The sequence below is a fragment of the Chlorocebus sabaeus genome, chromosome 9 (assembly GCF_047675955.1).
Source record: "Chlorocebus sabaeus isolate Y175 chromosome 9, mChlSab1.0.hap1, whole genome shotgun sequence".
NCBI classification, from domain to species: Eukaryota; Metazoa; Chordata; class Mammalia; order Primates; family Cercopithecidae; genus Chlorocebus; species Chlorocebus sabaeus.
In genome coordinates, this window is record NC_132912.1 from 82,412,472 (window position 1) to 82,424,529 (window position 12,058).

The 12,058-nt window shown below is 38.7% G+C and overlaps 1 protein-coding gene across 3 annotated transcripts in view; it reads left to right on the top strand.

Moving 5' to 3' along the window:
* Positions 1-12,058, top strand: part of IPMK (inositol polyphosphate multikinase) — a 77,132-nt gene that overhangs the window by 37,736 nt on the left and 27,338 nt on the right. For 2 of the 3 annotated variants that reach the window (XM_007963403.3, XM_007963404.3), the window contains exon 4: positions 11,883-12,055. In XM_007963403.3, coding sequence (XP_007961594.1) covers positions 11,883-12,055 — 173 coding nt within the window. The remainder of the gene's footprint in view (positions 1-11,882; positions 12,056-12,058) is intronic. The other variant, XM_073019141.1, reaches the window with a different exon arrangement.

Here is a 12,058-nt window from a genome sequence, read left to right on the forward strand (position 1 = left end):
TTTGCCAGTATTTTATTGAGGATTTTTGCATAGATGTTCATAAGTGATATTGGTCTAAAATGCTCTTTTTTTGTTGTGTCTCTGCTGGCCTTTGGTGTCAGGATGATGCTGGCCTCATAAAATGAGTTAGGGAGGATTCCCTCTTTTTCTATTGATTGGAATAGTTTCAGAAGGAATGGTACCAGCTCCTCTTCGTTCCTCTGGTAGAATTTGTCTGTGTATACGTCTGGTCCTGGACTTTTCTTGGTTGGTAGGCTATTAATTATTGCCTCAATTTCAGAGCCTATTATTGGTCTATTCAGGGAATCAACTTCTTCCTGGTTTAGTCTTGGGAGGGTGTATGTGTCCTGGAATTTATCCATTTCTTCTAGATTTTGTAGTTTATTTGCGTAGAGTTGTTTATAGTATCCTCTGATGGTAGTTTGTATTTCTGTGGGATCGGTGGTGATATCCCCTTTATCATTTTTTATTGCATCTATTTGATTCTTCTCTCTTTTCTTCTTTATTAGTCTTGCTAGTGGTCTGTCAATTTTGTTGATCTTTTCAAAACACCAGCTCTTGGATTCATTGATTTTTTTAAGGGCTTTTTGTATCTGTCTCCTTCAGTTCTGCTCTGATCTTAGTTATTTCTGGCCTTCTGCTAGCTTTTGAATGTTTTCTCTTGCTTCTCTAGTTCTTTTAATTGTGATGTTAGGGTGTCAATTTTAGATCTTTCCTGCTTTTTCTTGTGGGATTTAGTGCTATAAATTTCCCTCTACACACTGCTTTAAATGTGTCCCCGAGATTCTGGTACATGTGTCTTTATTCTCATTGTTTTCAAAGAACATCTTTATTTCTGTCTTCATTTCGGTATGTACCCAGTTGTCATTCAGGAGCAAGTTGTTCAGTTTCCATGTAGTTGTGTGGTTTTGAGTGAGTTTCTTAATCCTGAGTTCTAGTTTGATTGCACTGTGGTCTGAGAGACAGTTTGTTGTGATTTCTGTTCTTTTACATTTGCTGAGGAGTGCTTTACTTTCAACTATGTGGTCAATTTTGGAATAAGTGCGATGTGATGCTGAAAAGAATGTATATTCTGTTGTAAATCAACATGTAATCAACAGATTTGAGGTGGAGAGTTCTGTAGATGTCTATTAGGTCTGCTTGGTGCAGGGCTGAGTTCAAGTCCTGGATATCCTTCTTAACCTTCTGTCTTGTTGATCTGTCTAATGTTGACAATGGGGTGTTAAAGTCTCCCATTATTATTGTGTGGGAGTATAAGTCTTTTTAGGTCTCTCAGGACTTGCTTTATGAATCTGGGTGCTCCTGTGTTGGGTGCATATATATTTAGGATAGTTAGCTCTACTTGTTGAATTGAGTGATCCCTTTACTATTGTGTAATGGCCTTCTTTGTCTCTTTTGACTTTTGTTGGTTTAAAGTCCGTTTTATCAGAGACTAGGATTGCAACCTCTGCTTTTTTTTTTGCTTTCCATTTGCTTGGTAGATCCTCCTTCATCCCTTTGTTTTGAGCCTATGTGTGTCTCTGCACGTGAGATGGGTCTCCTGAATATAGCACACTGATGGGTCTTGACTCTTTATCCAGTTTGCCAGTCTGTGTCTTTTAATTGGAGCATTTAGCCCATCTACATTTAGGTTTAATATTGTTACGTGTGAATTTGATCTTGCCATTATGATGTTAGTTGGTTATTTTGCTCGTTAGTTGATGCAGTTTCTTCCTGGCATCGATGGTCTTTACAATTTGGCATGTTTTAGAAGTGGCTTGTACCGGTTGTTCCTTTCCATGTGTAATGCTTCCTTCAGGAGCTCTTGTGGGGCATGCTTGGTGGTGACAAAATCTCTCAACATTTGCTTGTCTGTAAAGGATTTTATTTCTCCTTCACTTATGAAGCTTAGTTTGGCTGTATATGAAATTCTGGATTGAAAATTCTTATCTTCAAGAATGTTGAATATTGGCCCCCACTCTTTTCTGACTTGTAGAGTTTCTGCTGAGAGATCTGCTGTTAGTCTGATGCGCTTCACTTTGTGGGTAACCCGACCTTTCTCTCTGGCTGCCCTTAACATTTTTTCCTTCATTTCAACTTTGGTGAATCTGACAATTACGCGTCTTGGAGTTGCTCTTCTCGAGGAGTATCTTTGTGTCATTCTCTGTATTTCCTGAATTTGAATATTGGCCTGCCTTGCTAGATTGGGGAAGTTCTCCTGGATAATATCCTGCAGAGTGTTTTCCAACTTGGTTCCATTCTCCCTGTCACTTTCAGGTATACCAATCAAACATAGATTTGGTCTTTTCTTATAGTCCCATATTTCTTGGAGGATTTTTTCGTTTCTGTTTACTCTTTTTTCTCTAAACTTCTGTTCTTGCTTCATTTCATTCATTTGATCTTCAGTCACTGCTACCCTTTCTTCCAGTTGATCGACTTGGCTACTGAAGCTTGTGCATTCATCATGTAGTTCTCATGCCATGGTTTTCAGCTCCATCAGGTCATTTAAGGACTTCTCTACACTGTTTATTCTAGTTAGCCATTCGTCTAATCTTTTTTCAAGGCTTTTATCTTCTTTGCCATGGGTTCGAACTTCCTCCTTTATCTTGGAGAAGTTTGATCATCTGAAGCCTACTCTCAACTCGTCAAAGTTATTCTCCGTCCAGCTTTGTTCTGTTGCTGGCGAGCAGCTGCATTCCTTTGGAGGGGGAGAGGTGCTCTGATTTTTAGAATTTTCAGCTTTTCTGCTCTTTTTTTTCCCCATCTTTGTGGTTTTATCTACTTTTGGTCTTTGATGATGGTGACGTACAAATGGGGTTTCAGTGTGGGTGTCCTTTCTGTTTGTTAGTTTTCCTTCTAACATTCTGGACCCTCAGCTGCAGGTCTGTTGGAGTTTGCTGGAGGTCCCATTCCAGACCCTGTTTGCCTGGATATCAGCAGCGGAGGCTGCAGAACAGCGATTATTGCTGAACAGCAAATGTTGTTGCCTGATCTTTCCTCTGGAAGCTTTGTCTCAGAGGGGTACCCAGCTGTGTGAGGTGTCAGTCTGCCCCTCCTGGGGGGTGCCTCCCGGTTAGGCTACTCAGGGGTCAGGGACCCACTTGAGGAGGCAGTCTGTCCGTTCTCAGATCTCAACCTCCATTTTGGGAGAACCACTAGTCTCTTCAAAGCTGTCAGAGAGGGACATTTAAATCTGCAGAGGTTTCTACTGCCTTTTGTTTGGCTTTGCCCTGCCCCCAGAAGTGGAGTCTACAGAGGCAGGCAGGCCTCATTGAGCTGCAGTGGGCTCCACCCAGTTCAAGCTTCCTGGCTGCTTTGTTTACCTACTGAAGCCTCAGTAATGGCGGACGCCCCTCCCCCAACCTTGCTGCCACCTTGCAGTTCCATCTCAGATGACTGTGCTAGCAATGAACGAGGCTCTGTGGGTGTGGGACCCTCTATGCCAGGCCTGGGATGTAATCTCCTGCTGTGCCATTTGCTAAGACCCTTGGAAAAGCACAGTATTAGAGTGGGAGTGACCCAGTTTTCCAGGTGCCATCTGTCACAGCTTCCCTTGGCTAGGGATGGGAATTCCCTGACCTCTTGGCTTCCTGGGTGAGGCAATGCCTCACCCTGCTTCAGCTCATGCTCAGTGGGCTGCACCCACTGTCGGACAAGCCCCAGTGAGATGAACCCGGTACCTCAGTTGGAAATGCAGAAATCACCTGTCTTGTGCATCTCTCATGCTGAGAGTTGTAGACTGGAGCTGTTCCTATTTGGCCATCTTGGAACTGCCCTGGAATTTAAAAATATAACATTTGTTGGCAATTATCTTTGAACATTTCATGCTATTCATACAAATAAATATCATTTGTACCTGTGTATAAACACATAAGAGGCTAATACATGTAACATCAAAAACCTTTGAATATAATTATTTGGAGGGATAGAAAAGTATAACCTTTAGTAGGTTTGAAAAAATTGAGACTTTTCAAAATGTAATCTCTAGCCTGTTTGGTAGTTTTCTGGAGCTAGCTACTAGTCATGTTGCAGGAGGCATGAACTGAAACAAGCTGACATACATGTCTGTTGCATCCCTCTTCCTTCACCCCTAATCTGTGGACCCAAAGTCTCTACTTACTATTCTTTCTGCTTTCAACTTGTATTGTTCTCAGGAATAGCTGGAGATTGATGTGGAAAAGAAAGGTCTTATTGTATTAGTCCATTTTCATACTGCTTTAAAGATACTACCTGAGACTGGATAATTTATAAAGAAAAGTGGTTTTGTTGACTTATAGTTCTGCATGGCTGAGGAGGCCTCAGGAAACTTAGAATCATGGGGGAAGGTGAAGGGAAAACAAGGCAGGTCTTACATGGCGGCAGGGAAGAGAAAGTGCAGGGGAAACTGCCACTTTTAAAACTATCAGATCTCATGAGAACTCCTTCACTATCACGAGAACAATTTGGGGGAAAACGCTCCCATAATCCAATCACCTCCCAACAGGTTCCTCCCTCAGTACATGGGGATTCCAATTAGAGATGACATTTGGTTGGGGACAGAGAGCCAAACCATATCATCTGTTTTTCCAGTTGGCTTCATAATTGAGCAGTGGTTCTTCCTCTGGCTTTTCCTCCTTTTTGTGAGGTTTAGAAATCAAACTAGCAGCTAATACCTAGTAGATTTTCCAGATAGGGTGAGGAAAAACTTAATGCAATTTGAAACCTGTATTTTGATAATTTATGAAATCAACAATATTGATTAAGGGGCTATAACTAAGTATTCCTTCAATTCCCTAAATGCCCTCCCTATTGCCTTCCCTTTAAAGGAACTGGTTATTTCAGCTTTACTATTTAGTTATCTGTAGATTTTTTGAGATTTTTCTGTAGGGCACTTTTTGCCTCTCTTTCTTAGGATATCAAGAATAGCAGTAGAAAATTAGCCAAAGGAATTTTTTTATACCTAGCACTTATAAAACAATATGTATATTTAACTTATGTTTAAGATAATTATATTATATATGTTTAGCAAGATGGAAAAGTTTCATTCATAGTAACCTGGTGTAATCTTTATTTTTAAATTTTTTAAAATTTCGATAGGTTTTTGGGGAACAGGTGGTGTTTGGTTACATGAATAAGTTCTTTAGTGGTGATTTCTGAGATTTTGGTGCACCCATTGCCGGAGCACTGTACACTGTACCCAGTGTGTAGTCTTTTATCCCTCACCCACCTTCTGCCCTTTCCCCGGAATCCCCAAAGTCCATTGTATTATTCTTATGCCTTTGCATCCTCATAGTTTTGCTCCGACTTATGAGTGAGAACATATGATGTTTGGTTTTCCATTCCTGAGTTACTTCACTTAACCAAACATAATCTCATACTGTCATCAGCATCATGAAATATATAAATATTTTGAGCATGAAAACAATGTCCTTGGTAAAGCCACAGGGGGATCTTATGTAGTCTGCTTAAAACAGCAGGAAGTGTTATATTTCTGAACACGTGGCATTTTCACGATCTTTACCTCAGAAAAATTAAGGGACTATATAAATTCTTTATATACTTTCTATAAATTAATAAGTGATAAGTTATTGACCATAGCCTCTTAAACGTAACTTTATTTCTAAACATTGTTACCTCTTGAAATGAACTCCACATATTTATGAAGAGTAGATATCCTTTTATTTATTATACAAGTATCAGCACTAAACTTTACAGACTCTCTCTCTCAGATCTGGGGTTTACAAGTGCTAGTCCTTAGACTTCTGCAGGACTCGCTTCATAAGAGTCCTAAATAGAGTTTTCAGAGTTATAAAAGTAAATCTAGTTAATTGTGCTATCTATCTTTATGATATACACATGTCTGTGTATATAGATATGTAAAAATAATCTCTATTCTAATATTCAGAATTCTGCCTTATAAACTGCATCATATGAAATAATCATATTATAATTATTTTACCAGATATTTTCCAAACATCATATTAATATAGTCTAATTTATATTCTTGACCTTGAACAGAGTGAACTTAAACTATTCCAGATAGAACACATCTATCTTGCCAGGTGCAGTGGCTCTCACCTGTAATCCCAGCACTTTGGGAGGCCAAGGTCAGAGGATTGCTTAAGGCAGGAGTTCAAGACCAGCCTGGGCAACATAACAAGACTCTGTATCTACAACACATTTTAAAAATTAGGCCAGGTGTGGTGGCTAATGTCTGTAATCCCAGCACTTTGGGAGGCTGAGGCGGGTGGATCACCTGAGGCCAGGAGTTCAAGACCAGCCTGGCAAACATAGTGAAACCCTGTCTCTACTAAAAATACAAAAATTAGCTGGGCATGGTGGTGGGTGCCTATAGTCCCAGCTACTCAGGAGGCTGAGGCAACAGAATTAGCTTGAACCCAGGAGGCAGAGGTTGCAGTGAGCCAAGGTCACACCACTGCACTCCAGCCTGGGCAACAGAGAGAGACCCTGTTTCAAAAATAAAATAAAATAAAGAGAAAAGAAAAGAAAAAAATAAAAATTAGCTGGGTGTGGTGACATGCACCTGTAGTCCCAGCTACTCAGGAGGCTGCAGTGAGAGGATCACTTTAGCCCAGGAGTTCAAGGCTGCGGTGAGCCATGACTGTACTGCTGTACTCCATCCTGCTGTACAGAGTGAGACCCTGTCTCAAACAACAACAACAAAAATCTGTCTTATTTTTAGTTCATTAGATTTTTTTGGATCAATCTTAGAACAAATTTCTTATTTGCCGTCATCTTTTTTATGTTACTATTGCATCAAAGAAAACCTAGCTGTCATATTTATTGTAGTAATGTTTACCATCTATAACCTTGACTAAGCTATACCTTTTTCTTTAGAATTAAAAAAAAAAAATTGGCAAGCTGAGCTTATAGATGATGGGGGAAGGAAGGATGAAATAGTAGTCTCAGAGGATGGAAAAGTGAGGAGATTTGGGAAACAGATCATGATAGTTGAGCAACTTTAAGGGCATACTTGAGGTTAGTGGTCAGATTGAGTGTGTTTTGCAGTCATGACACATGCAAGAGAGTTACTTTAACTTGAGATGAAATCAATATGCAATAAGTAGGTTTATTATATATAGGTATTATTTTTAATATTTAACTAAAGGCTAAGGCTTGATATTAGCCTGAGGGTTGGAGAATATCCATTATCAAGTGCATAATTGAGTTGTGAATACGTCTTTTAATTTTGTGTTTATTATGTTTGTCTCATCTGGAAGGATAAGAATAGACTCCAGGGAATCATCTTTTATTTTTATTTATACTGAATATCGAAGTTAGACCTGGACTCGTTGGTGACCTAACATGGTTAGCAGGTTTTAATATTTATCAGTGACTTGCATGTTTAATATTTATATAAACTGATAAAATTAATATTCAGTGAATACCAAATACGTAGCAGCAATTATGTTAAGCGTAATGCGATTTCAACTCTTCAAAAGCAGCTCTATGAACGCAGGTTTTTATCTGTTTTCTTCACCTGTGTGCCTTAACAGTAATTATATATGGAATGCATGAAAATTTATTTTGGAGGGTATGTGGGAATGTGTAACTTGCGTTTATGGGGTGAGGACTGACACTATGCTAAGTGCTTTACTGTATATTATCTCATTTAGTCTTCTTAATATCTGTGTGGTAGAGTCTATAATTATCTGCATTTTACATACAGTTGAGGTTTTGATAAGTGCTCCTGAGGTCACAGGCCAGCAAATTGTAGAGTTGAAATTTGAGCCTCCTTTTTCTTCTTCTAAAGCATTTGCTTTAAACTGTATTATCTCAGTTAAGATTCTTTGGGCACAAGTTATAGAAATGAACTTGAACTTGATTAAGCAACAAGGAAAAGTTCTTATAAGGATATGAGGGGTCTTATGAAAGCCAAGGGCCATGCATCTGAGTCTCAGATGGGACTGGAACTAGAATCCGAACCCAAAGCCCAGGGAGATCTCTCTCTGCATATTTTGTTAGCCCTTTCTGTTCTCTCCTCTGCCTTGCTTGCTATCCACACCTCTCCCCTCCCTACCAAGAGACTTACATGTTATAGTACCAGTCACCCACAGAGGTTAGCAACAGGTTTTCTCTGCATTCCAGTTCCAAATTGGCAAGACTGGCCAAGCTTGTATCAGGTATTTGCTCCTGCCCCAGTCAGTGACGGTGGCCCATGGGCTGGATTCCCAAAGTATGATGGTGTTGGCAGAGGGACCACTTCTGTAAGTCTGAGGATAGTTCTTGAGCTGGGCAGACATACTAATGATGTAGTGACATTCTATCTAGTCAAATGTTTTTAAAACTTCTTTGTCTAAAAGGAAAAAAAAAACACTGGGACTTTAGGGCATGGGGGGAATAAACTTCTTAGTCTATGATACGTAATAAATACATTTTTACATTGTAACTCAGTGTTTGTAAGACTGAGACCAACCCAGACGACAATACTTAGTCTTACTCTATGTGAGATAGTCTCATATATTCTCTTTTCTCTTTCATTTAGGAAACTTTTGGTTACAACCTATTAGGTTGAATTCATAATCCAATGATGGGGTTGTGACCTAGAAATGGAAAAATACTGCTCCACTCTACACCCAGAGGGGCCTAGCTGAAAAGGTGTCCTTTGTTAATCCAGAATTTGATATTGCTTTGTAAGTGAGGCTCCCTGTAGTAAAATGTCTTTGGTCATTTAAGTAATTGAGTCTCAGGATTGACCTACCTTGAATTAAGCTCTATTCTAGGGAAAGAATTTGCTAATAGCATTTTTCAGGGTGAATTAATATTCAGATTTATTTCTATTAATGACAGCCTGTAAAAAATCAGTAAAAATCTCAATGCTCAGATCATACCCTATTTTTCTATTTACCTTTTTCAAAAACACTTGCAGTGAGTGGTGAAATACATGGTGTTGCATTCTTTTGTAAGAATTCTGCATCTCTAAAGCAGGTTTTGATGTTTATTTTTTAACTCAGAGGGAAAGGTAGAAATGAGAATCTCAAGTTCTTATTTTCACTTAAAAAAATGTAAGATTAGAGAACAGAAAGAAAACACCAAACCAATCTTCAATAGGCTTAACTTACAGTTTTATTTCTGAAGGCTAATAAATAATTTAGCAGTTATTTGGTAATTCCAACCATATGAAACATAATAAGGACCTGAAAGTAAAGTAAAGAAAAACACATTTGGGTAGTGTAACTAAATATCAAATAAAACCCATGGCATTCATCCCTATTTACTGAAGGGGTGCCTCAATTTATTATAGCGTGAGGAAGGCCACGTCTAAAGTTTCACTAGACAATAGGAATGGGAAGGGCAAACACTCATTCATTCAGCAAACATTTATTGTGTTTCCACTATATATAGAGTTTGCATTTGTATTTTACTCCTTTCAAAGAGAAAAAGGAAGAGATAGGGGATTTTATTTCAGATTTGCAAAGCCTTTACTCTAGGTTCTGTTATCTTTATCTTATCATAAAAAGTTTGTTATTTGTTTTTAATCACTATCAAGTTGACAGGTAGAAGATACTAACCCTACAGTGAGATATAGATGCTATGACAGTTAGCTACGTTCTCTCGCTATCTTTATATTCCCATATACAACTTTACCCCAGTAAGATTTCTGGAGTCCCTTGAGTCTAAATTAATGATAATAAATTTGTGAATGCCAAGGATCTACTGCACTATGTATTACTATCTAATTAGTTTTATTCTGATATTTGAAATTCAAGTCTTTTTACTGAAATTATCATGCAGCCCTAGAGAGGGGCTGGATCTGTTTTCTTCCTTTTTGCGTAAGGTAGTTGGAGATGGGAGGAGAAAATCTGAAGGTAACTGTTCTGTGCTGCTCTCTTCTCTCATACCATCCGTGGTTATCTTTTAGACACAGAAGCTTGGGTGTGTTCCAACTCCTTGATCAGGATATTTCCACTTGTCCCATTAGTTTTCAGACAGCAGTTTCATGTCTCTGTCAAGATCTTTTGTTTTATCTTATCCTGAAGGTGTCTGTCTTAGGAGAACCTTTCTTTCAAGTGTGGAGGGCTCCTTGGGTGTGTCAGTGCTGCTCCCTTGGACTGCAATAACTTTTTTGTTATATTTGAGCTTAACTTCACTTAGTTCTACAGAGTTATAACCCTGCTCTCATCTTCTTTGACTAAAGCATAAAAAGTATATCTTATCCTTTGAAGGAGAAGATGTATGCCTTTTAAATCTGAGGAGCTTAAAACTTTTCAAGCCTTAACTGGGTTCTCACTTTTGTTTGAGCACAAACTTCTTTATTGTAATTCAGTAACTATGCTAGTCTTGGTGGGATGGGGATAATGAAAGGACATCAGAGAGTAAAGCTTCTCTTACCCCGGTACTCTTTTATTTATTTCAGAAAAAATACACACCTTCTCTAATCTTATTTGTCACGTTGGTTGAAAGTAATCTTTTCTGTCTTTGAGGAGAAATACTTCTTATTGCATTCCTAACTAAAAAATGAGTCATGATCTCATTCAGAACTTTGAGACAATTCTTTTTTTTTTTTTTTTTGAAATAGAGTTTTGCTCTTGTTGCCCAGGCTGGAGTGCAATGGCGCGATCTCGGCTCACCAGAACCTCTGCCTCCCAGGTTCAAGCCATTTTCCTGCCTCAGCCTCCCAAGTAGCTGGGATTACAGGCGCCTGCCACCATGCCTGGCTAATTTTGTAGTTTTAGAAGAGATGGGGTTTCTCCATGTTGGTCAGGCTGGTCTCGAACTCTCACCCTCAGGTGATCCACCTGCCTCGGCCTCCTAAAGTTCTGGGATTACAGGCATGAGGTACCTTGCTCGGCCGAGACGATTCTTTAACCCAGGAAAGGAGGGAAGAATTTCTTTCCTTACTGTTTCCCTCAGGGGACCTCGACCCTTGCTTTCAAACTAAAACTATAAGCAGGTCAGCCGTGTATGATAACTGGGGCTTTTATAATACTATATTTGAATCTCTATTTAACTTTTTTGTGGAAAGATGTATGTAGGATGTCAGCAAGATATACAGAGCAACTTTTGGGAAATGCCTGTGTTCTAAAAAAAAAAAAAAAAAAAAAAGCTAGAGGGGCTGAGCGTGGTGACTCACACCTGTAACCTCAGCAGTTTGGGAGGCCGAGACAGACAGATCACTTGAGGCCAGAAGTTGGAGACCAGGCTGGCCAACATGGCGAAACACCATCTCTACTAAAAATATAAAAATTAGCCAGGCGGTGGTACATGCCTGTCATCCCAGTTATTTGACAGCCTGAGGCACCCAAGAATTGCTTGATCCCGGGAAGCAGAGGTTACACTGAGCCAAGATTGGCCACTGCATTCTAGCCCAGGCAACAAAGCAAGACCCTATCTCAATAAAATGAAAAGCAAGATATGTGTTTTTCCTTTGAAACTAGTAAGACTAAAATGTATATTTGACAATGATCATCATTTGGATTGGTTTACCCTTTCTTAATCTGTACTTCTGTTGTATTGCTCTGTGGGAAGGATTTATTCCGATTACTAATTTTAAACGAATAAATTTTTTAAAATTATTAAAGTACTAAGAGATCTGCTGAAACATATGGCTTAAATTGTATTCACAAGGGGAATGCATTCTGGAAAAACTTTTGAAATGATCCCATTGCCTTTTTAATATTGTTGGAAACCTTGTATCTGCTGTCTTTTGCTTATGGTTGAATTTATTTAATTCACCTCCTGCAGGAGTTTCTCTGTGATGTTTATACTTGTTATAAATTTGTTGTTTAGGTTTATTTTTGTTTTGTTTTGTTTTTTTAGGTAGAGTAAGAATAATTATTGACTCTACATTTATTTTAACTTTTTTCTCTGTTTTAGGATTTTCTCATTTTGTTTTTCCCTGGCAAGTACTTGAGTAGTAATATGTTTACCTATTACTAATTAATATTTTTCTTTAATAACAGATTTATACCTAAAACTGGAAGATGTGACCCATAAATTTAATAAGCCCTGTATAATGGATGTAAAGATAGGGCAAAAAAGCTATGATCCTTTTGCCTCATCTGAGAAGATTCAGCAACAGGTCAGCAAGTACCCATTAATGGAAGAGATTGGGTTCTTGGTGCTTGGCATGAGGGTA